The sequence below is a fragment of the Polypterus senegalus genome, chromosome 4 (genome assembly GCF_016835505.1).
Source record: "Polypterus senegalus isolate Bchr_013 chromosome 4, ASM1683550v1, whole genome shotgun sequence".
Classification (NCBI taxonomy): domain Eukaryota; kingdom Metazoa; phylum Chordata; class Cladistia; order Polypteriformes; family Polypteridae; genus Polypterus; species Polypterus senegalus.
Genome location: NC_053157.1, coordinates 77746640 through 77772639, shown reverse-complemented (window position 1 = coordinate 77772639; position 26000 = coordinate 77746640). Strand labels below are relative to the sequence as shown.

Genomic DNA, 26000 nt, shown 5'->3' with positions numbered 1-26000 from the left:
TGTTTATTGTGTGCTTGGGACTGTGTTGGACTAATGGGACATGGGGAAGACATGTCTCACAGCTGAAGAAAATAAAAATGTATTTAATTTTACACATGCCTCCTGTGTCTAATCTGTGTCGGGCCGGGCGCAATATAGCGCCTTTCTTACAATATACTGTATATTATTAGATGCCTTATAGGTTTATGTAATCCTAGAGCAAACAACTGTTGCCAATATGGGGGAAAGCACCTAAATCCCCATATTTTAAGTATATTATGGCATAACAGGCACAAGTGAGACACTGGATCTTAGTCACCAGTTCCACACACACTTGTGCTAACATTGCTAGAATATTTTTAATAAAGGGTTATAAATGGCATATATAATTTCTTTCTAGTAATATTCCATCATGCTAGTGCTCTTTCCTAGTCTATAGCACACCTAGTCACTGAAGCACTTCTGACTCTTCTGATTTTAAAACTTTTAAATCTGGATCTTGTTTCTATGTTTGTATTCCATTCTTTTAAAAGTGTATAAATATTTGTGCAGTTTTTTGTTTTATTTTATTTTGTACTTTTATTATTTGGTAAGCATGGAGGTGTAGTCATTAACACTGCTCTGTTATGGATTCAGTCTAGGGATTCAAATCCTATGCCCAATTGTTGTCCCTATGCCATTTTCAGATTTTTTTTTTTTGCATGGGTTTTATACCACATCTATAAAAACATCGGGATTAGATTTTTAGCCATATCACATTACATGACTTTTCAGTTGTAGCCTTCATTTGCATAACCTTAGAGATGGAGACAACAGTGACACATTCCCATTAAGTCAGTTGTGTAATGTAATGTGCCCAGTGACTCAGTTCAAATAGTCTACAAATTACTCACTCCAAAAAAGTCAAACTTTTGTCTGTAGTCATAGAGGTGGGCTCTGCATGCATGATGCATAGATGATAACCAATGAATACTCATCTATATGTCCAAATAATGCAGCAACAAAGGATAAGGAAGTGCAACATAAGCTCATTTGTCTGCTATCTCATGTTTTACGTACTATAACATAATGGAAAATAGGCGGCACGGTTGTGCAGTGGTAGTGCTGCTGCCTCGCAGTAAGAAGACCTAGGTTTGTTTCCCAGGTCCTCCCTGGATGTATTTTGCACGTTCTCCCCGTGTCTGCATGGGTTTCCTCCAGGTGCTCTAGTTTCCTCACACAGACATGTAGGTTAGGTGCATTGGCGATCCTAACATGTCCCTAGTGTGTGCTTGGTGTGTGTGTGCCTTGCGGTGGGCTGGTGCCCTGCCCAGGATTTGCTCCTGCCTTGCACCCTTTATTGGCAGGGACTGGCTCCAGCAGACCTCTGTGACCCTGTGTTAGGATAAAGCGGGTTGGAAAATGACTGACTGACTGACATAATGGAAAAAAAAAGAGAGGTGAAGATTGTGACTTGTCACATATGTGTATCTTGGTATCACCTACGGGGCTCTGATAATGTAAGAGATACCACAGGGGGCAATGGCGCTACTTGTATTTTCTGTTTACACCGTAGCTCTGAGGAGGTGAATCTATACATTGACAGACTGTTTGAAGCCACATTTATTTTAGTGCAGACAGCACAACTTTCTGTTATTTTCCTGTACCGATTAAACCAGCTTGCCAGCTGGTACCCTTGCACTTCTTCTTGTATCCCTTGGACTGTTCACCTGTTCAAAAAAGTGGCACATTAAGTAGGATGACTGACCCAACTAACCTCACTGAACCTGTCCACCAACTAGTTCAGCAAGTCAGTCAGCTGCAATTACAAACAGCTGTTCAGCAAACCAAGTTAGCGGAGATAAGGTTGAAGAAGCACAAGACGTGGCGAGACCCTAGAGCCTGGCTCAGGTCTTCATTTACATGCATTTAAAGGACAACATTGAGATTTTTCTGTTAATATCTGAGAGGACCGCGGATCGACAATGGTGGCCCCATCTGGAGTGAGCACAGATCCTGACCTGGCCCAATTTCTGTCTGGGAAATTACTTACCTCTGAACTGGGAGGTACTCACCTGCTACAGCTTGACAATTGACTACCAAGTCCAGCATTGCTGCGACTGGTGCTTCAACCCCAACAACTGGCCTGTCCAGTCTGTCCACAGTCCCAGGCAGATATGGAGAGCCTGATGGAGACCAGGCCATGGACCCTTGTCCCAAGGTGGTTAGCCAACATGCAAAAGAGGAGGTAAAGTCCTGGTTGCCCATTGGGACGAGGGTGACTTTTGAACAATGGATGCTGTCAAATCAATCACCCCTACAATACAGCTCAGAAATCCGCAGTAGCAGAAGAGCTGCCAGGAGGCTTGCCACCGCATCGGGAGCTGGAAGGAGAAGACGGAGGAGAACCAGAAGTCCTTCCCCGAGGCTGGCGAGGGATTGAACGGTGTGTGTTGCATTCCCACCGATGATTGGTCAGAGGCAGGATCAACGAATGTCTGTCCTGAGCCGAGACGAAGGCTCCACGGCATGCAGCAGCTGGCGTGTAAGACCAATCAAAGGGTAAGTCCACCGCCAGCTGACATTCAGTTTTTACTTGCGGCTCTGCGTACACTGGAGCTTAGCCTTCAGCCCACAGAGTTGCTCCTACAGGTAATGTGCGTCCTCTGTGAAACAGTTGAAAAGCTGAAGGAGAAGGCAATTGCGTCACTGAAGACTCTACACCAGTGGACGAAGCAGTGTGACGCTGGATTCTCTGGCCGGAGGGACGTGGTGGTGCAGGTAAGTAATACTTGTGCAGTAAAGGGAAAAGGAGGGTCTTGCGAAGGGTTCCTGGTATCGGTCGGTTCCGGGTACCGAGTGGCCGTACCTCCGACAGTGGTGTGGGCAGAAAGAGTAAGAGAGCAAACAAGACACTGGCTGATGTGTGCCATGTGTCAAAGGGCCCTGCTCCCAGAGCCAGCGATGGTTTCACGCCATTCTACAGGGACACAGACGGTACGGGGTCTCTTCCTTTCCCATAGAGAGACTCAGACCGTTAGGGCGCCCCAGAGAAAGCAGATGATCTGGTGGAAGAAATCCGGCTCATCTGACAAGGGAGGACGTGAGGCTGGGAGCTCACGTCCGGTGACGGGCAGTCCTCTGTGGTATCAGAGGGAAGCCCTGAATGCAGCTGAGAAGACGGGGATGCGAGCTGTCCCATCAAATGTCCCGGTCTGGGGGGCATGGAGACATCAGAGGGGGGGCCGAAGTGTTGAATGCGTGAATGAGTGCCCATCGAAGAGGGGAGCGTTGCCTGTATGGTACGAAGAAAGACACCAAGTGGTGGCGTCAAGGCAACATCTCCGCCCCTTTTTCCAGTTTTTGTTTCGTTGGACCGGGCCCTGGACAGAAGTGTGTCGGCTCCCCGCCGGGAGACATGCCAAAAGCGGGAAGGGATGCAGGCCCCTACGGGTCTCAGCTGACGGAGGGGCAATGTGGCTGACACCGAGGACCGAGAGAGGGACTATGCCTCCCCGAGACTACGAGAGGGCAGCCGGCCTGGTTTGTGTGAGCATGGAAGCCCTGAGTAAGAAGCCCTGGACATCAGCACCCGGAGTGTTTCAGGGTGCTCATGTGGCACTTCAGCCATACAAGGAAGTGCCGCAGGAAGCTCATCAGAAGGCACCTGGAGCACATCCGGGTGGGAATAAAAGGGGCCGCCTCCCTCCAGTCATCAGCCGGAGTCGGGAGGAAGAGGGCAGAGCTCAAAGGAGAGGAGTGGAGGCGGTCGAAGGAAGGCATTGGAAGGCCTGGACTTAAGGGTGATTGGGGCTGGGGCACTGTGTGCTGTGCAGGATTTTGAAAGTGTAAATAGTGTAAATAAAAGTGTGTGTTGGACTTATTGGTGTCTCCCTGTCTGTGTCCCAGCTAAGCTTCCACAGCATACATAAAGAGGTGCCCTGCTTCTGTAGATCCTATCTGGATCGTCAATTAAATCAAATACCTCAGTGAGACAGTGCACTTCTTCTGCTTCCCTTGCCTTTAATTGAGATTACGCTCACGTTATTATTAGTTATTGAGGATTATGCCATATGATACCAGAAGGCCATCCCCCTGAGAGTGGCCAACTCTAAAACAACTGCCTGGAAAATGGTGGGTGTCTTTACACAGGCCTGCATCTTCAAAGAGGTCCTCATGGACCAAGGGATGGCTTTAACATATGGGTCATTCTGGGAAGTCGCTATATTGTTTTGCATCATCCATCTCAAAACATTTGTCTACGACCTGCTTTAATGGCAAATTTTAATCAGACACTTAAACAGAAGTGGAGGAAGGTGGTGTGGGCAGATCAATGAGACTGGGACCAGCTTCTCCCTCTGGTTTTGTTTGCTTTCTGCCAGGTGCCATAGTACTCAATAGGTTTATGTCCATTCAGGTTGCATTATGGGAGACAGCTCTCAGGCTTGATGAACCTCTTAAGAGAGGGTTGGGAGGAGGAAGCAGTCCTGTTCTCCCAAATATTTTTGGATTATATTGTGTCCCTTGGTCTGTTCAGCCAGCTGCAGACTAAACTCACTGTATCTGTCAATCATTTGAACAGCACAGGTTCAGTCGCACAGCATGCTATTGGCTGTCACAAAAAAGGGCAAGCATGGCTGATCTGGAAGGTTGCAACGCAGTTAGTAAATGCGATTCTTAGCCCTATAAATTGACATGGAGAGATGATCCAATCAGCAACTGAATTAGGAAAATCTGAAATGCCCCATGACTTGTATAATGTGACTTTGGCTTTAGTTGGCAATTTCAGATTAGCTCTTTGTATTAGTGAGGCACAAGATGGACTTGCTCCCTGACCAAGAATGACATTTGTGCCGATGCTGCTGGGATGGGCTCTAATCTCCTCAGCTTTTGTTAATTTTTCATTTCTTGTTTAGCTTTTTGCTACTCATTTTTTTCCTTACACTTCTCTAAGGCTTTTTAAATTCTGTTTTGTAGCATTTTTAGAGGTCCAGTAGTGGAAAATATGTTTGCTATTTGCCTACATTTCAATTTCTGTTTTAAACATTTAATTTGGTTTGTTTTTATCTGATGTTTCAGTTTCCAGTGTTTCTCTAGGTCTAGTGTTTTATTTGACATCTTTTAAAAGTCCTATAAATATTATTTGAAAACAGTATAAACATTTATGTATAGTTTAGAATATCTCTGATTTTTTTTTTCTTTTACAAATAATGCTTATTTTGGAGTACTTTTTTGTTTTCATAGAAGATTTCATACGTAACCATGTTGTGATTGCTGTTGTTCAAAGCATCAATCACTTCTGTTTCTTTTATTGTTGAAAAGAGAAGACAGGGAATACACTAGAGATGATGTGGGTGAAGAAGCAGTTAGGTGTAATGAATGTCATTTTAATTTTGTTTTCTGTATTTCAAAGAAGGATATCCCGGTCTTGTTTTGGAAAGATTAATCCAAACTGAATGATAATCCATCCTGTGTGTCTCATTTGATTAGATTAATTAATATTGTTTGACAATTGATATATTTAGGTGCAAAGTCTAATCATTCATCTTGAACCTGTGCTAACTCAGCCACCTTTCATTGTTGTTTTCCTGAAGGATGTAAACTAAGGAATACATAATTACTTTCCATCACTTTAATTTAGTCATGATTCTTTAACTCCAACAATATCACAAGCAGAAGGTAATTATTTACCTCTAGCTCTTGTACTTTGTGTGAAATTCTACTTATATTAAGAATTATAAACATTTTAAAAGAGCAGTCTTACATTTTATAATTTCTGATTTTTTTATTTACTAGGACTGATTAGGCTTGTACAGTACCCAAAAAAGTTATTCCCTACTTTGGAAGTTTTCACATTATATTGTTATATAACATTGAATGACAATGGATTTGATTTTACTTTTTTTGACAGAACAAGATAGATCTCTGCAAAGTGATCCAAATTACACATATAAAACACAAAATAATTGACCAGACAAATATGCAACTCCTTCAAGCAGTATTTAGTATATACATCTTTGGCAGTCATAACAACCTCGAGTCTTTGTGGATAGCCTCTCCACAGCTTGATCCATCTCCACCATGGTGTGTTTTTGTTAATGTGTAGTTTTTGGCTTAGTCTAACAGTCAAAAGGCTCAATTTTGATCTCATCAGACCATACTATCCTCTTCCAGATGACTTCAGAGTCTTTCTTTCTGGCAAGCTCTGTGCATTTTTTAAACAGTTGCTTTTTCTTTGCCATTCTCCTATAAAACTGTCTGGTGAAAGGTCTCATAAGTCTCTTGGTGGCCTCCCTCACTAGTCTTCTTGCATAATTACTTTTGTGGATGGCCTGATTTACAGCTGCGCCATACTCTTTACATCTCCTAATGACAGATTTAACTGGACTGCAAGGGATATTCGGTGACTTGCACATTTTCTTTAATCCATCCCCTGACTTGTACTTTTCAAAACATTTTCATGGAGTTGCTTGGAGTGTCCTTTTTGTTCTTTTTGTGTAGGTTAGTTGACTATACTGATTCAGCACAAATTGGACCACCAGATAAGGTGCATTAATACTACAATCAATTGAAACCCCTTCAGTACAGACAGCTCTCCATTTAATTCTTTATGTCACTTCTAAAGCAACTGGCTACTCCAATGATGATTGAGGTGCGTCATATTAAAAGGGCTGAATACTGCATTAGAAACATTTCTACAGAATTATGTGAAGACCACCAAGCTTCTTGGTCAGGATAGTGTGTTTTTAATAATGCAGTTTGGCTTATACCAAACATGGCGTTTAGAATGATGGCCAAAAAGCTTAACTTTGGCCTCATCAAACCATAAAACTTTCTTCCAGCTGACATCAATGATCAATTATTTTGTGTTCTGTATTTTCACTTGACATTAAACAGACATTTTCTGTTGACCAATATTCAAAAAAGACAAACTAAATCCACTGTCATTCAACATTCCATATTAATAAAATGGGAAAACTTCCAAGGTTGTGAACGTTTTTGTAGAATTGTATGTCTTCATGTTTCTATGTATCTATAAAGCATTAAAAAAAACTGGTTTACTGTAGTTGCTAGGGCACTGGATTTGAATTCACAAGGCTGTCAGTTTATTTTTCTTCTCCAACTGATTGTGTAACCTTTAGTCACATAACTTATCTGTGCACTTGTTGTAAAAAGTAAATGTAGACAATAGCAGTATATTCTGGACGTTGATGAGTTCTCTGAGTGAAGATGTCTGACAAACATTTAGCAATAATACATTCAAAATGCATGTCAACCCATTACTATGTAGCCTCTCGTAAATTCTCTACCCACTCTCTCCAAAACACTTGTATCGAGCAGTTTAATAATAAAATGCACATAAATTACTTTATCAACAGCGTAGAAAGTCTAGGTGGACTGCTTGATAGACTCTTATTTTTTTTCAGCTTGTCTGCTTTAGTATACATACTGCATCCTAAATAAGAGAAAGAGAGATTTCAGTCTCAGAACAATGTACTTTAACTAGCACAAGGCTATAAACTGATGTTATTTTGAAAGAGTTGGGCAAATAGAGATTCAAGAGCTATCTAATGCTGGTTCACATCAAAAAGCTTCACATGGGCATCACTAAATCATTGCTTACCTTTAAATATACTTCTCAATACAATATAAATGTTCCTTCAGCTTTTTGGCTGCCACTGTGCGAAACATGCTTTCTAAACCTGTTACTGTGACTTTATCATGTCTGTTCAAATCAAGACTGAAAACCTGTCTGTTTTACTTCAAGTTTTCATTTGCTGATCCATTATTCACACTTTTTAATAAAGTCCTTTCTATTGTTTTTTTTAGAATACTTTCTTTGTTAATAAAGAGCGCTCAGTTGCTTAGCATTTTGAAGCTCTAACCTAAATATTTTGTCTATCTTGTAAACATTCATTTATTTTCATATTCTTTTCTTCATCATATTCTTTTCTTCATCATCAAAATTTGACAATGTAACCATGTTCCTTTTATGGAACAATTTATAATGGTATTTGCAACCTGAAGAAAGCATTAATTGATTGGATTTATTGCCATTGATATACATTATCTAAGAAAGTATTTTATTTTTGCAAAGACATCAAACAAATATAAAAGGGGTCATTTCATTAATTTCCAATGAAAACTATGCTAAATAAAATGATTTGAATGATTTCTGCAAATTATTCCTTGTACTGTGCTTCATACAGCATCAAATGTTTTAATATGGTTTAGTATTTGAGACAAATCTATATGTCACCTGTCACATGTTTTCCTTGTTCATTTTTTACTATTTGAAGGCAAAAGTGCAAAAGGCTCTGCATGCTGCTGGCAATGATTTATTGATTAATAGTTAAAAGGTGAATTGTATTAATTACTTTCTTGTACTGTAGACTGGTAGTCTCAGAGGCTTTGTCACAGCAATGTAAAACAAGACAAGTGATTTAATTAAATGACACTAATAGCTTGCTACAGAATGCTATGATAGTTGTTTAATGAAGCTAAGGGAGTTTAGAAATGTACACTAAATTTAGAATTCAGGGGGGATACTTTGTGTTTACAAAGTAGGAATTAATTCTTTTAACATTCAAATTGAAAAGAATAGCACAACCTTTTAAAATCCATAAAAACAAACAGAAATACAGTACATGTTTTATTGCTTTGCGCTGTTTATATAATTCCTACCTTATGTGAAACTTGTGTTTCTGCTGCACAGCAACTTGAACACTGATCAATGCATTTGCATGCAGTTATTGACAATATCTGATTGGCTGAGTTGACAGCCAATGGCATCTTCCTCCACCCCACTTCACATTTTACACATGGAGATGTGTCTGCAAAGCTGATTATCATCAATATCTAATTATCCATACAGTGAACATGATGATGTAACAGCTGGAACAAGATTTGTGGACAACACTTCAAATACTATCTATGGTGCTCACTTGTGACAGTTAAAATTCAGGTGGCCTGCAAAATAAAAGATGTACTGGCACATCGTATTTGTTTTGTAGTGACGGGGAGACCAAACAGCATGTGGTGACTGTAACAAGCCATCACTACCAAGAGAAAGGTCACAGGTTCCCTACTAAGTGACGTGAAATGTCTTCTTTACCATTCGGGCTATACAAGGAAAGATATGTTCTTATCACTGACTTGCTGCAAGGAAGAACAGACAAGGCTGCCATGCAAGAAAAAAAAAACAAGAGCAAAAGTGAAAGGAGAAAAGAAAACTTGAGGTAAATGATAACCAAAGGAGAAGAAGGGCAAGGTTAAAAGAAAACATTAATCTTCACGAAACAACAGCAAAGAATGCCACAAAGAATCTATTTCATGCAGACCTCTACAATTCATGTCAGATTTAGCTCAGGCCCATTTAGAAAGCAATAAAAAAACACAGAAGAGGACCAGGAGATTGTCAGTGTTTCTGTAACCAACATACCTGTAATGACTAATTGCATAAAATAGAGAAAAAATCAATATATTGCACATATTTAAGGCAAATCTGACCATATGTTCCTGTACAAAAAAGGATAAAAATACTTATCTGTACTTACTTTATTAAAACAAACATCAATTAAACAGTCAATGTAGGAAATTCAAGGTGAATGTTAAAAATCATTCATTGTTAAATAGCTTTGGCTATAAGCAAAAAGGAGATTAGAAAAAAAATAAAATAAATAAAAGTAAAAAATATTTTCTATGTAAACAACCAAAGCTTATTTGAAAAACCATACAATTTAATATGAAGCCTAGACTCTCATAAAAATAAAATAATTTTTTTAAAACAGCAAAGAAAGTAAGAAGCCTATAGTTAACTTCATTTAAACAAGAAGAAAATAAATGTGTAATACCTAATAACTTTTTATCGTCAGAATGGTAAGTGGTGAAAAAAAATTCATTTTTTAAAACCAGTTTTGCTGTGAAAGACTTAATTATGGACTACTTAATTAAATTTCATTTTTCCTTTCAATTTACTTTTGTAAGTTTACATAATATTGGATACTTTACAGTCTAAGGCAGATTTACAGCCATGTTTTAAAGTTAATCACCTTCTTTGCTAAAATATAACTGTTATTTTGTTATTGTAAATTTTCATATTGTCCAATAATTATGCTTCCATTAATTTCTTCTGACTCTGCATTGGGTTAGGTGTGTTTTGACAATGTTATGTTATCTATGTGGTTTTTCTCAGAAATAAAAAAACAAAAATATATATTTGTTTTTTGTTAGTTCAAATGAAGAATTTAAACTGGCCCATATACAATATTTGTTTGTAATTCATAACACAAGCATATCAAAATATGTTGTTAGAGCCATGTTTCTGGTATGAAATAATGAAATACTATACAATACAGTATCAGCTAAAATGTATCATTTTCAAAAAGAAAAGTTATGCATTATTCGAATTATCAGATAAGAAGGTTATAGGCTGTAATGAGTCAGAAATGTCTTTGCAATGTCAGTCTTGTTCATTTTTATTTATTTTATAGTGAAGTGCTGTTATTTGAAGGATGAAATGAAATGTAGGTCATTTCAAATGGAAGAAACAACATAGAAATTTCAAAAAATATATTTAATTTCCACTTAAATGGGAGAAGAAGAGAAAATCAAGGAAGTAAAAAATTATATCATCCACAAAAGGCATACAATCTGAACAAAGATATATTTTGCTTGACTTAGCTTTGAGTGCTGACCTGGTTATATTCTGCTTCCAATTCAACTGTGCCTTTAACCTTGTTAAAAAAAGTGTTTTATTTTTATCATTTTATTTCCTTTTTTGAGGAAGTTTCAATAGCAGTGTAGTACTTAAACAGTTGGTTTCTGTTTTAAGTAAACAGCTTCCAGGTCTGGCTCTAGTTCTTTATGACCATGAATTAAATAAAGCAGGTTAGAGTAAGAATGGAAGGAACAATTAAGCTCTAGGTATTTTAGCCAGGAGGTGCTCTCGCAGTTATTTTTCTTTCTTTAAACAACAGGTCATTCCTCCAACTTTGCAATGGGTATAAGTCTTAACGATGACGTAGTCTACCTCTTTGTGCATCTGTCATGGTGCCACTGGTAGGATCTCTTCCAGGCACCACACTACTTCTAGACTTTTCTGGAACTGCTGTTCAGTTGACAGTAATGGCTTAATTGAGTACAAGACATCTTCACTAGGCTCTTTTCCTTTGTGCCATTACTGCTCCTGAACCTGACTTAAAAAGTTCTGAATGATTTCTCATTTCTTTCAGACTGTCATAAGTTTCTTCACAATTCCCTAATTGGGAGTCGCACGGGGGGGGGTACGCATGTGATTCATACCTCCGAAGTCCCTGTTAGACACTGGGCGTATCAAGTTTCTCCACTGAAGAGGGATATTATTAAACAACATCTAGACAAAATGCTCGCTGAGGGAATAATTGAACCATCTTTTTCCTCCTGGGTGTCCCCTGTAGTCCTAGTGAAGAAAACAGATGACAGCCTTCGTTTCTGCGTGGACTACAGGGGTGTGAACACGAAGACAAACCTGGACGCAGATCCCATGCTCCTGGTTCATGAAATACTCGAGTCGCTGCATGGAGCAGCTGTTTTTAGTACTTTGGACCTCCGCAGTTGTGATTGGCAGGTGCCGATGGATGAGGGGAGTAAAAAGAACACAGCCGTAATCAACCCTGAGGGCTTTTTCCAATTTAAAACCATGCCATTTGGCCTAAAGAACGCTGGTGCCACTTTCCAACAGCTTATGGAACAAGTGCTGAGGGGGTTAGTAGGAAAGATCTGCTTTGTGTACATCGATGATGTTATTATTTACTCCTCTTCAATAAAACAGCATCTCCAGGACCTGAATAGCATCTTTCATTGTCTCCAGCAAGCACACCTCACCCTGAACACAAAAGTGTACCTTCCTTCAACCCCAAATCCATTTCCTCGGACATATCGTGTCTGCTGAGGAGTCGCTGTAGACCCAGAAAAGATTTCAGCCATCCAAGACTACCCCACGCCCACAGACTTAAAATCTTTGCAGTGTTTCTTGGGGTTTGTGGGGTGGTACCATAAATACATCCCTCAGTTGGCTGTCATAGCGGATCGCTTAAACCAGCTAAGAAAGAAGGATGTCCCGTGGGAATGGACTAAAGAATGCCAGGACACCGTCGAGCAACTGAAAGAACACCTACAGAAGCCACCGTCCTGGCCCAGCCCGATCCACGGCTCACTTTTCAAGTACATACTGATGCCAGCAACCTGGGGCTTGATGCTATGCTCAACCAAAAGAAGGACAAGGAAGAGCGCGTCATCACATATGCTTCATGAGCGCTGCATGGCGCTGAGCTCAATTGCTCAACAGCAGAAAAGGAGTGCCTGGCGGTAGTGTGGGCCGTGGAAAAATGGAAGCACTTTCTTGAAGGGGTTGATTTTGAAGTGTACACAGACCATTATGCTCTGACCTGGGTGTTTAATCACCCAAAGACATCTTTCCAACTGACTACGTGGGTGCTGCACCTCCAGAATTTCACCTTTAAGGTGATGTAACGGAAGGGCTGTAGTAACATCGTGCTTGATGCTCTGTATAGGGCATCAGAGTCCTCGGGGATGATGTGCTTGGCAGAAGCAAAGAAGGTATTTCCATCGTTACCTAGTACTCTCTACGATCTGGCCCAAGCACAAGCTTCCAGCCCTTTCTGCCAAAATCTTCAGAAGGAGCTGGATAACCAGCGCACTGACCGGGTACACTTTGTGGACCTCCAGGGAGTTCTTTATAGATCTGTTCCATCATCCTTGGGGGGCCTGCAGCAACAACTTGTGGTCCCGGAGGTGCTCATCCCCGAGTTTTTGAACTTTTTCCAAAACAGCCCTTTAGGTGGTCATCTTGGCCGGACGAAAACCCTCCTGAAGATTCTGAGGGTGGCGTGGTGGCCATCAGTCTGGACAGATTTTGGTTCCACGTGAAGAACTGCCACACATGTCAACAACTAAAGAACCCACTTGGTAAACCATCAGGGATGTTACAGTCGACGATCGCAGTTGGACCAGGGGAGACTTTGGTGGTCGATTTGATGGGGCCATTCCCGATGACCAGCTCACGAAAGATGGTCCTGATGGTGGTAGTGGATTGTTTCTCTAAGTGGGTGGAGCTATTTGCACTGACAGATGCCCGCGCCAGCAAGGTAAGCTCCACCCTGAAGAATGAGATATTCACCCGCTGGGGGGTCTTGTTCTGTTCCCTCATACTGTTAATTTTTTAGGACACCCAAATTTTGTTATGAGTATCACTTCCCATTTACTTCAGTCCTATTTTGTAACTCTTTCTGTCTCGGTAGATGTTCTCCAGTAACAGATTTTTTGCATACATATAACTGTAAGCATAAAAAGAAATTGATTGTATGGCAATAACATTGGTCTCTTTTCCATTTCATGTTTGAATGAAGAAGATTTGTCTTCATGTTTAATTTCTTTTTGTGGATGATACTGCTTCATTTGATTATGGGAATTGGAAATTACAAATGCCAGGGCTCCAGCCATTTTTCAAAATTCTCACCTCAGATTCTCTTGTTCTCTTGTTCAAAATGTTTTCAGTTTTAGTAAAGATTTCTTTTTATTCCTTTGTTAATTAATGCATCAATTTCCATTATTTTAGTATTTCTACAAAAATATGGTTTAATGAAATGAAGATTTTTATCCTTGAAGAAATTCCTTATACTGCTCTCTCTGATTGTCACTGATCAATTTATATTTAAAATTATTCATGTAATATGTTACAAATTAATAGTGAAAATGAACACTCTCTCTCTCTCTCTCGGTTTCAATTGCAGAAGCTCAGACATATAATCTTTGCTCAGGGATCATTGTTCATTGTTCTTCTCCTTTTTCAGAATACCCATTATTAAGCTGATCTAACTGAAATTAATGAATCATTTTTCCAATTCCATATTAAGAAGAGCACGACTATTATTTCTGGAAAAGATATGTACAGTATACCTTTACCTATTTCTTCAGTTCTAAATTAGTAAGGTTGTCTTGATGTTTTTAAATGTATGCTCTTGCAGCCACTAGAGAAAACCTCCCTTCTAAAACGAGGGTCACGTCAGTTGTCACTCATCTTTGGTTTATTTGTATTTTTCATTAATTTTGTACAACTCTAGTTTACCTGCTTATTTATCCTCTTGTCCCTCTTTATTCATAGGAGCTGCTACTGCAGCACATTAACTTCTAAGGGAGTTTCAGGTTATATGAGGAAACAACTGAGATTCTGGAAATCTATTGACTATCAGTATGAGTAAAACATTTTAAGGTCTGCACAAACTCTGCTAGAAATCTAGCTCAGGAGATGTACTATTTTACCCAGATGTATTTATAAAAATATATGATCACAGGTATTGGTAGATTCTATAAAATATTACAATTTTTTCCTTAAAATATCTATACTTATATCAAATGTTTTTAGTAGCTTTTTACTTACTCGAAGATGAAGATAAACAGAACAATTTTGATGAAGTAATTTTTACCCTGAGGTGGTCTTGTCTAATGTCTTTTCAAATAGGATTAACTGGCTTCTTCATGTTCAGGGCTGCATTGAAATGGATGACTAACCTGAGACTTAACGGCAGTTACCATACAAGAATCTGACTCTCAGTTACTTGTGACAGATATGTTCTGCATTTGTTTTATTTTCACTTGGTTTTACTTAACATGAAAATAAACATAATATGATATTCATACAGAGATGTGTACTAATATTTTATGATGTTTTGTCTTTTAATTATTCATAAAGCATAATATCAGCTAAAACAAAATGTCACACAGATGAATGTGTACACCTTGGTGTTCCAACTTTGCCTAATGGGATAAAGAGTGCTTCTTTTGCAACAAAAACAACTATCAGAAATGAAATACTAAGACTAAGAAAATGAATAATGAGGTTTATTAATGACTACAATTGATTTCAGTGGCAACCCCATGATGTGAGTTTTCAAAGCCTTGAGGCGTTTAAAAAGTAATTCTTCGGTGTTTTCAGTCGTTAAAACCAGTAATTAGAATTGACATTTTATTATAAAAAGCAAGGAGAACAATCAAATTGCTGTTTTTTGAAAAGTACGAACTGACAGCTAAAATCTATTTAAAAAAGCTCTTTTTCAGGGACACTCTTAAAATTATTCCATATTAATACTTGAAAATGGAAATAACCCTCGTGCACTGTTCATGACAGTCATTTGATACATGAAAAATGTCAGCTGCCATACCAAATCCATACAAACATCTGAGGCACGGATTTTTTAAACTTCATTAATGATAAACCAAGTAAAGTAAGAACCCAGATTTCATTATCATTTCAGAGAATTGGTTCATCTGGGTCAGACCCCATTTCTCCTATGCATACCACCTTAGAAATTTTACAACAGAACAAGAAATTGTAATGTTTATTTTTAAAATGAAATTTGCTACCTACCCATTAGATCCGGTCCCAACAAAAATGGTGAAAAGCTCAATCGCTGTTCTGGAAGCACCAGTTCTTAATATTTATTAATACAGCTTCATTGACTGCTACAGATCATTACTGAAAAAAATGGAGCCATACCCAAACATGCCTAATAATTATATAATAATTTCAAATTTACCATTTTTCTAAAGTATTTGAAAAAGTTGAAGCTTCACAACTTCAGTCTCAACTTTCTTACTACAACTTGTTGAAAAAGCTCAGTCTTGTGTTTGCACTGGTCATGATATCAAAAGGTCAGAAATGGCAAACATTTGTGTTGCGAATGACATTTTGATGTCTTCTGATAAAGAGACGAGTACAATTACTATCCTTTTAGATTTAATTACAGCTTTTGAGACTAGTGGCAATATCCTGTTTCACAGCTTGAAAATTGTGTTGTGTTCTCAGGCACGGTCTCAGCATGGCATAGCTCATATTTATCAAATGAATTTCAATATATACTGTAAATGTGGAGATGGTACTCTGTCTTTAAGTTCTGAAGTTTAACATGGTATCTCTTGAGGCTCAGTATGGGACTTTTAACTGCTTTCACTTTACATGCTACTGCTGAGAGAATAATAAGTTTGATTCCCATGCACAGTACAGTACATGATACTCATCTATATGTTAACTTTAGATCAAATTGTATTTCTGCTGTTGTGTTAATAATTAGTTGAGTCTCTGAGTGAAAAGAATGGATGACTGATAACAAATTGTACAGGAAAAAAGAAAAAAATAGTCATTAATGGGAAATAATAAAAACAGTAACAAGTTTGTTTTTTTGTGTTAACTCAGTAGCTGTAAACGTTAGATTTACTGAATCAGTGATATCTCACTCAGTGATCTGCCTTTTACCATAAAATTTAAAAGAATAACGAAACCTGCTTTTTCCAGCTAAATCAAAGTAGAAGGAAAAAACAAATCTTCATTTCATATTGTCGGGCATCTACTGTATTTAGGTTACTATAGAATGTTCAGGAAGAAGATGGGATCTGGTTGGCTTAAGGGATATGAACTGTTATTTTTGTCTAACTTGAACAGTGTCTTTGCCATCATAACCCAGCACTTCTCCACAAATGCTGTTAACATCAGTTTTTATTTTCCTCTCATTTATAATTGACTCCATAATGTCCTAATTTATGTTAATCAAATTTAAATTGCTTCATTTAACCATGAGCTTAACATAGTTTGAGAGTTCCTAGATAATAATGTTCTAAGTTTAGCATTTTGCTATTAAAAGAACAGAGTATTAACTTTAACTTCTAAAATGAAACCTACTAGTTGTTCCTTAGATTTACTGTCAATAAAACTAGTAAAAAGATCAATGGATGTTGATAGCTCATTACTGAATGGTGTACTTTCTGATGCACTAAAAGTGTCAGTTATTAAACCAACACTTAAAACGTCAGAGCCAGTGCCACATACACTTAATACTGCAATTACATATACACACATTTCAAATGTACCCTTTCCCTCTGAAATACTTGAAAACCATCACCAATCAGCTTCAGTTTCACCTTACGAATGGCAATTTATTTGAGGAATTTCAGTCTGTCTACCGCACTGCACTGGTCATAGTACAGAAACGGCACTAACACATGTTATAAACAATATCCCAATATCCTCTGATGAAGGAAATTTCACTGTAATTATATTGTTAGACTTAAGCACAGTGTTTGACTCCACTGATCATTCTATCTTACTGTACAGGTTGGAAACTTAGAATGGGTTCACAGGCACTGTCCTTGCCTTGTTTTAGTTATTATTTGTCAAGTCAATTCCAGTAAGTGCAGAAATGTGCAGAGAGTACTCCATCATTAACACAGACGTGAGATATGGTGTCCGGTAGGGCTCAGTCCTGGGACCTTCACTGTTTTCACTTTACATGCTTCATACTTCCAAGGATTCATAAAATAACAGTTGGAAGTCTAACTTTTAGTTACAGTGCATCCGGAAAGTATTCACAGCACATCATCTCTTCCACATTTTGTTATGTTACAGCCTTATTCCAAAATGGACTAAATTCATTTTTTTCCTCAGAATTCTACACCCTATAATGACAACGTGAAAAAAGTTTACTTGAGATTTTTGCAAATTTATTAAAAATAAAAAAATTGAGAAAGCACATGTACATAAGTATTCACAGCCTTTGCCGTGAAGCTCAAAATTGAGCTCAAGTGCATCCTGTTTCCCCTGATCATCCTTGATGTTTCTGCAGCTTAATTGGAGTCCACCTGTGGTAAATTCAGTTGATTGGACATGATTTGGAAAGGCACACACCTGTTTATATAAAATCCCACAGTTGACAGTTCATGTCAGAGCACAAACCAAGCATGAAGTCAAAGAAATTGTCTGTTGACCTCTGAGACAGGATTGTCTCAAGGCACAAATCTGGGGAAGGTTACAGAAGAATCTCTGCTGCTTTGAAGGTCCCAATGAGCACAGTGGCCTCCATCATCCGTAAGTGGAAGAAGTTCGAAACCACTGGGACTCTTCCTAGAGCTGGCCGGCCATCTAAACTGAGCAGTGAGGTGACCAAGAACCCGATGGTCACTCTGTCAGAGCTCCAGAGGTCCTCTGTGGAAAGAGGAGAACCTTCCAGAAGGACAACCATCTCTGCAGCAATCCACCAATCAGTCCTGTATGGTAGAGTGGCCAGACAGTAGCCACTCCTTAGTAAAAGGCACATGGCAGCCCGCCTGGAGTTTGCCAAAAGGCACCTGAAGGACTCTCAGACCATGAGAAACAAAATTTTCTGGTCTGATGAGACAAAGATTGAACTCTTTGGTGTGAATGCCAGGCGTCACGTTTGGAGGAAACCAGGCACCGCTCATCACCAGGCCAATACCATCCCTACAGTGAAGCATGGTGGTGGCAGCATCATGTGGGGATGTTTTTCAGCAGCAGGAACTGGGAGACTAGTCAGGATAAAGGGAAAGATGACTGCAGCAATGTACAGAGAAATCCTGGATGAAAACCTGCTCCAGAGCGCTCTTGACCTCAGACTGGGGCAATGGTTCATCTTTCAGCAGGACAACGACCCTAAGCACACAGCTAAGATATCAAAGGAGCGGCTTCAGGACAACTCTGTGAATGTCCTTGAGTGGCCCAGCCAGAGCCCAGACTTGTATCCGATTGAACATCTCTGCAGAGATCTTAAAATGGCTGTGCACCAACGCTTCCCATCCAACCTGATGGAGCTTGAGAGGTGTTGCAAAAAGGAATAAGAGAAACTGGCCAAGGATAGGTGTGCCAAGCTTGTGGCATCATATTCAAAAAGCCTTGAGGCTGTAATTGCTGCCAAAGGTGCATCGACAAAGTATTGAGCAAAGGCTGTGAATACTTATGTACATGTGATTTCTCAGTTTTTTTATTTTTAATAAATTCGCAAAAACCTCAAGTAAACTTTTTTCACATTGTCATTATGGGGTGTTATGTGTAGAATTCTGAGGAAAAAATGTAATTTAATCCATTTTGGAATAAGGCTGTAACATAACAAAATGTGGAAAAAGTGATGCGCTGTGAATACTTTCCGGATGCACTGTAAATGGCCCAAAAGCTGTGGAAGGGTCCGTTGCTACTATAAAAGGTGCCCCTTCAGTCTCGGCTTTTAAATCCAGGGTATGCTAAAATGAGCTTGTCATAGCTTGGGAGCAGAGTGGCATTAGAATGCCCTAATGCCAGTTGGCACCAAAACTTTATAGCTCTGCCACTGAACTTTGCAGGGGGTTTGGGAAAGTCAACCCCAAAATTACCATCACATGAAAAAATTAGATAAGCGGAAGGGGGAAAACAAATAACTGCGTGGTGACAGAAAATGAGAGGGACAAGCAGACTAACTGCCCCCAACATTAAACAGAAATTTAGCTGTTTACTGAAAACACTTACAACTGTCTATTTCTTAATTTATTGAGTATTTTGATTATGCCTCTGTGTTATTCTATGTTAAAGTCATAAGCCTCCAAGTGAACGTCAGGTTGAGGGATTTGAGAGAAGAGACATAATGGGTGGATCTGGTTTTCATGGGTTTCTTTTCTTTTTTTTTTTTTTTTTTTATTTAAATATATCAGACTTATCAGTCCAGGACAGTCACTTACTCTCAGACAATTAGCTTTAAAGTTAGCCTCTGAAAAAAGCAGGGAATGCAAAAATGCATGTAAAATCTTCCAAGCCCAGGAAAAATATATAACGAAAATGTAAGGTTAGAAGACTTTTAATCTGTTATTAAAAGATGTGACATGGAGTATCTTTGTCCATACAGTCCCTACTTGATTATGTCATAGGCTAACTATAAAGCTGGAATAAGAGAAATCTGACAAAAAACTAAACTAAACCAAGTAAGAAGATGATGGTATGACTATATTAGCTAATAAACACATTGATAATTGCCTAGACTTCTCAAACACAAAGTTATTTCTGGCATTAGATTCTCCAACTGACATTGCCTGGCCAAAAGCACACAGCTCTCATGAGTGTAACTGCTGGGTTCCAACTATGTGAATATCTAAGTAATTAAAATGTCCTCCATCACATCTTGCCAAGGCCGACTCATAACAGAATTTGTTGTAGCAGAAATTGGGCTGGTGATCAGAAATGAAATTATTTAGAATGTTAAAATTGTTAAATGCAATAACAAAGCAATTTCTGCAAAATGCCATAGTTTCTGACACCGAGGCTGAATTGGAGTATCTTGCCAGTAATGAAGTATCAACACTGGTTGCTCACACTGGGCAACAATCATATTTTCCATCAGCAATCTGAGCTATTAAAAAGAAATGCATGTGTTTGTGCCAAAAAAGAAAATATGAGAGTATGGATTCTGCAGTATTCAACATGAAAAACATGTACAAGAGACTAAATATAACCAAACACAATGCTGAAACACAATTTCAAAGTTATACAGTATTGATGAAGTGGACATATAGTCAATTGTAGAATAATATGGTAATGAAGATCTTAGGCAATGTTTGTTTCCATGCAAGGTTTTATGTGGTTAATATAAAATATGAGTCTAAATACTTCATATTTGGAAACAGTGTGATGTCAGTGTTTTACTGTTAATACTCCCACAAGTGATGAGAAAAGAAAAATCCAAAAGTGTTAAAAATCCTTATTTACAACTTGAATATATCATCACTGAACTACAGGGTAAACAGTGCACTGACAGGTAGAATTCAAAATGTTAACACTGCTTGTTTCCATATATTTTCAAAATGTTCTTATTCGGGTCTCCTTTAGTTCATGAAAGTACTAAGAAAAGTAAACCTGATTTACCAGGCTACCAGAAATACAAAATGACAACCATACAGTCACAGCCAAAATTAATGCAAAATTGTTTTTTTGCAGGGGGCAGATGCTATTGGTTGATGGTGTGATCATCACACACATGACATTATTTTCCTAGGCCAACTGACGGGTTCTGTGACAGACTGGTCCCTATGTCTAGGTTTATCTCTGCCTGACATTTAGCCTTAATGTGATAAACCCTGGTTTTCTGTGGCCCTAAATTGTAAATGGCTTTAACAAAAGCACTTAAAGGTAGATAATTAATAAACAAGTTAAGGAAATGCAAGGAAGGATAGCCTGATAATTTCCCATCATGTACAGAAGCACTATCAAAAATAATTTTCCATACAGTTGCCATATATTTAAAATGCATTTCATCCATTATCTTGTATCTATCTGTCAAAAAGAATGACCAAAACATCAAGTTTAGTTCTCAATGCTATAGTTAGCCTGGGACTGTTTTCCTACAAGATATTCGATTATTGTTTCTCCAGGAGTTAACATTTTCAGATGAGGAAAAGCTTTCATTAATGACACGTTAAATTAAAACTATCTTTGGTAAGCATTCATTATTACTCCCAGCCTCATATACCAGATCAAGGAAGGAACCACAACCATTTTAGCACCCAGAAGAACAAACTGTACTAGTCCCTAACAGCTTTCAAAGGCATTGATATGACAAATAAATAAAAACGAAGACAGAAAGCAGCCAGTGTGATTAGCACACATTACCAGCAGGATTTTTGGTGTATTAAAATAGTCCCAGTCAACAACTGATTTAAATGTTTTAGTGAATTGAGTGATTAATGTCTGAACTTTATAGTTGTGAAGAAGAATATTATATCCTGGTGCATACTTATGTTATATTTAAAAGTGTTTTTTCTAAAAAAAAATAATACTGTTTCTTACCTGCAGACAGAACATTGCCTCTGAGGCTGCAAAGCTGTGAACATCACAATGATAGAGTAGTTACGTGGAGGAGCTTTAACAAATCTCCTGAATTTGTCTCCATTCATACGGACAACTGACCGCCTGGAGCTCCATTCCATGAGCTGCTCAACTTTCTCTGCCAGCATGTTCTGTCATGAGGAAAACAGGGTAAACATAAAGAAACTATTCTAGCATACAGAACTCTAACACACAACTATTATTAGCAGTACATTTTTTAAACATTACCAAATATTACTAACTTCTTTATTGAAACATTGAAAAAATATATACATGTATATAATGGAACAAAAAGAATTTAACATTGCAGAAAATGCTAAAATTAGTAAGCATTTCTTTAATGGAATGCACCAAAATCGATCCAGGCAGCAACACATGTTCCATCCAGTGAGTCAACCCTTAATACTAGAATTACTAAAGCCTACAGAAAAACTCATAAATCCGGCCCAACTTAAATCCCTTCACACCTCTCCGTCAGCCTCTTTTGTCTTGTAAATGTGCTGATGAAGACAAGCAGCAAGCAGCCTACTATTCCATCCCCCCATTGCCGCAGAACATGCACAAAGTTCTCCCAGTTCCAGCCTTCATTATCTGGGAGTGAAGTGCTAGAATAGAGTGGAAATTGTTATCTGGAACATCTGTATTTCATGTATGTTCCATTTCTACAATAATCTGTGTAAACACATCATTAAAATAGAAACATTTTTCATATTTTAGTAATAAATGACAAAATGTAGACATAAACTATATAATGTGTGAAGCCTGAAGTCCAAAGATCAAATAAACACATTTACAAAAGGTTCAAGGATGATACAATAGTTTCTGTGGTGCAGCGGTAAGAATTGTTGACTTGTAATCAGGAGTCCCCCAGTTCGGTCCTCACTGCCTTGTATATTTACCATTTTGAGTAGTGAGCTGCTCTTATTGTTAATATTATACAATAAACCGATACATTTGATTTACGTCTGTAACAGCCGCTGTAAATTTATAGAACTTGTTAAAGTTAGCGTTTATTTTTTCACTTTTATTCTCTGTCACGATCAAGATAAATATTACCGCCACCCCCCAGGTATCTGACGCTGTTAGTTTTTATTTGAAACTGGGAATAATTGTAGATGTGACCACAACCACAAGATGGTATGCAAATAAATACCATAATTTTGAAATAATGAAAACCATTAATTTGAATAATGTTGCATCGGTGCCACCTTTTCCAAAATGTAATATACAGGTCATAAAATGAATAATTCCAAATATCATATATACCTATGACTCTGTTTTTGTCAGTGCGGCTTTGACATCATAAACTATAAGATGCATACTAATTCAGTATAAGCAGGAACACTGAATAAAACTAAAAATATCAAATGTCAATGAGATACCAAGAAAGCAGATTCGCCATTGATTGTGTGACAGCTTTTATCTATCCAGATCAGAGAATTTCCAGTTCACTTGTCTCAAAACACCACTCTCATCTACAGTTATTCCCATTTTTAAATAAAAACTAACAGCGTCAGATCCCTTGGAGGGGCGGTTGTATGTATCGTGATCATGACTGAGAGAATTTAAGTGGAAAAACATGCTAACTTTTACAAGTACTATAAATTTACAGCGGCTGTTAAAGATGCAAATCAAATGTATGTGGAGTTCCAATCTTGTGGCTTCTCATGTAGCATACTGGGTTTGGAAAACGGAATAACGAATTAACTACAATACAAATCTCAAGATTACAAGACACAGAAGAATCAACAAATAAGATTTGTATTATAACTTTCGACCCATTTATGTTTATCCCCATATTTATGATTTGCATCTTATGGTATACTAAGCTGTGATACTTGGGTTCACCTGGGAGATTTAATAAGACAGTTGCTCTCCATTAGTGTTGTTGGTTCATTGAGTGTATCAGAAGTTCTGTGTACCAAGCTGCGTGCATTTCTGTATAAAATATTTCTAGTATTTTTTCTTTTTACCAAGGGCTAATATTATTGGCAGGCAGTGTGTGTTAGTGGTTAAGGCTCTGTACCAAGGACATCAAACACTGAGGTTTTCGGTTCAAATCCTGGTATTGACATTGTGTGAATAGGCAAATCACTTCACCTGCCAGTGCTCAATTGGAAAAACAAAGGACATGTAACCAATTGTATCTGAAATATTGTAAGTCACCTTTGATATCTATTTGTTTACACTGTTCAGTAGTATGTACGTTACATAAGCAGTTCTTGAAATGGATAGACATAAGTGCTAGTGCAACACTGATGTATTAACATCAACAGTGAGGAGCAAGGAGCAGTAGCTTCGAGTGTTGCAACCTAATTTCAGGGGCTTCCCCAATAGAAATTCAAGTGTCACTATCTAAGACTGACATTGGGATATTGTGCACTGTAGCCCTTACATACTGTTCATATTTCATGCCTTCACAGTATGGCCAAGAATTCTCTCATAGTAAGTGTGTACAGCACATTTTGAATTACAGATTTATTTATAATGTGTAAATAGTTTATCTGACATTATTAAATAGATGATTAATCCTTAAGTAATGTTTCAGAGAGCAGGAAGGGTGTATTTTGTACGTTTCACAACACTAGTTTTTGAAGAAAAACATCTACTATCATGCAATAGCATTTCCTGTTTTATCTAAGACATAAAAACATAACAGTCATAATGATTTAAATATTATTTAATTGAAAGTGAAAATGGCAAGGACATTCTAGAATTGTTGGGATTTTTTATATTAGAACACTAGACGAGAACAGGCCATTCAGCCCAACAAAGCTCACCAGTCCTATCCACTTATTTCCTCCAAGAAAACATCAAGTCGAGTTTTGAAAGTCCATAACGTCTTACTGTCTACCATACTACTTGGTAGCTTATTCCAAGTGCTTATCATTCTTTGTGTAAAGAAAAACTTCCTAATGTTTGTGCGAAATTTACCCTTAACAAGTTTCCAACTGTGTCCCCGTGTTCTTGATGAACTCATTTTAAAATAACAAGTCTCGATCCACTGTACTAATTCCCTTCATAATTTTAAACACTTCAATCATGTCACCTCTTAATCTTCTTTTGCTTAAACTGAAAAGGCTCAGCTCTTTTAATCTTTCCTCATAATTCAACCCCTGTAGCCCTGGAATCAGCTTAGTCCCTCTTCTCTGGACCCTTTTCTAGTGCTGCTATGTCCTTTTGTAGCCTAGAGACCAAAACTTCAAACAGTACTCAAGATGAGGCCTCACCAGTGCATTATAAAGGTTGAGCATAACCTCCTTGGACTTGTACTCCACAGATCGTGCTATATAACCTAACATTCTGTTAGCCTTCTTAATGGCTTCTGAACACTGTTTGGAAGTTGATAGCTTGAGTCCACTATGACTCCTAAATCCTTCTCATAAGGTGTACTTTCGATTTTCCAACCGCCCATTGTGTATTCAAACCTAACATTTTTACTTCCTATGTGTAATACTTTACATTTACTGACATTAAATTTCATCTGCCACAAATCTGCCCAAGCCTGTATGCTATCCAAGTCCTTCTGTAATGATATAACGGATTCCAAATTATCTGCTAATCCACCTATCTTGGTATCATCTGCAAACTTAACCAGCTTGTTACTTATATTCCTATCTAAATCATTTATATATATTAAAAATAGCAGCGCCCTAGCACTGACCCCTGTGGAACACCACTCTTAACATGCCAGTTCTGATGAGGTTCCTCGCACCATCACCCTCTGCTTCCTGTGTCTGAGCCAATTCTGCACCCATCTAAAAACATCACCCTGAACTCCCACTTCTTTTAACTTGATGCCCAACCTCTCATGTGGCACCTTATCAAATGCTTTCTGAAAGTCCAGATAAATAATATCATAAGCTCCACTTTGATCGTATCCTTTTGTTGCCTCCTCATAGAATTCCAACATGTTAGTAAAACACGACCTCCCTCTTCTGAACCCATGCTGACTGTTCAGAATAACTCCTGTCCTTGTCATGTGTTGCTCAATCTTATCCTTAATAATTCCTTCCATTAATTTTCCTGTGATGCTTGTTAAGCTTACTGGCCTATAGTTGCTTGGATCTGCCCTGTCACCCTTTTTATATAATGGGATGATATTTGCCATTTTCCAGTCCTTTGGAATCTCTCCAGTGCACAGTGACTTCCTAAAAATATGTGTCAAGGGTTTATATATGTACTCACTAGCCTCCTTAAGAACACGAGGATAAATATTATCTGGGCCTGGTGATTTGTTTGATTTCATCTTATTTAATCTGAGCAGCACTTCTCCCTCTACAATTTCCAAATCCCTCAGTACCTCCTTAGTAGTTGTTTACCTCTGGCAGGTTATCCACTTGCTCACTTG

The 26000-nt window shown here is 38.2% G+C and overlaps 1 protein-coding gene across 1 annotated transcript in view; it reads right to left on the bottom strand.

Annotated features, from left to right (window-relative positions):
- Positions 1–26000, bottom strand: part of tusc3 (tumor suppressor candidate 3) — a 532092-nt gene that overhangs the window by 263157 nt on the left and 242935 nt on the right. Inside the window, exon 2 of the mRNA XM_039750910.1 lies at positions 21611–21780. Within this exon, the coding sequence (XP_039606844.1) occupies positions 21611–21780 (170 nt within the window). The remainder of the gene's footprint in view (positions 1–21610; positions 21781–26000) is intronic.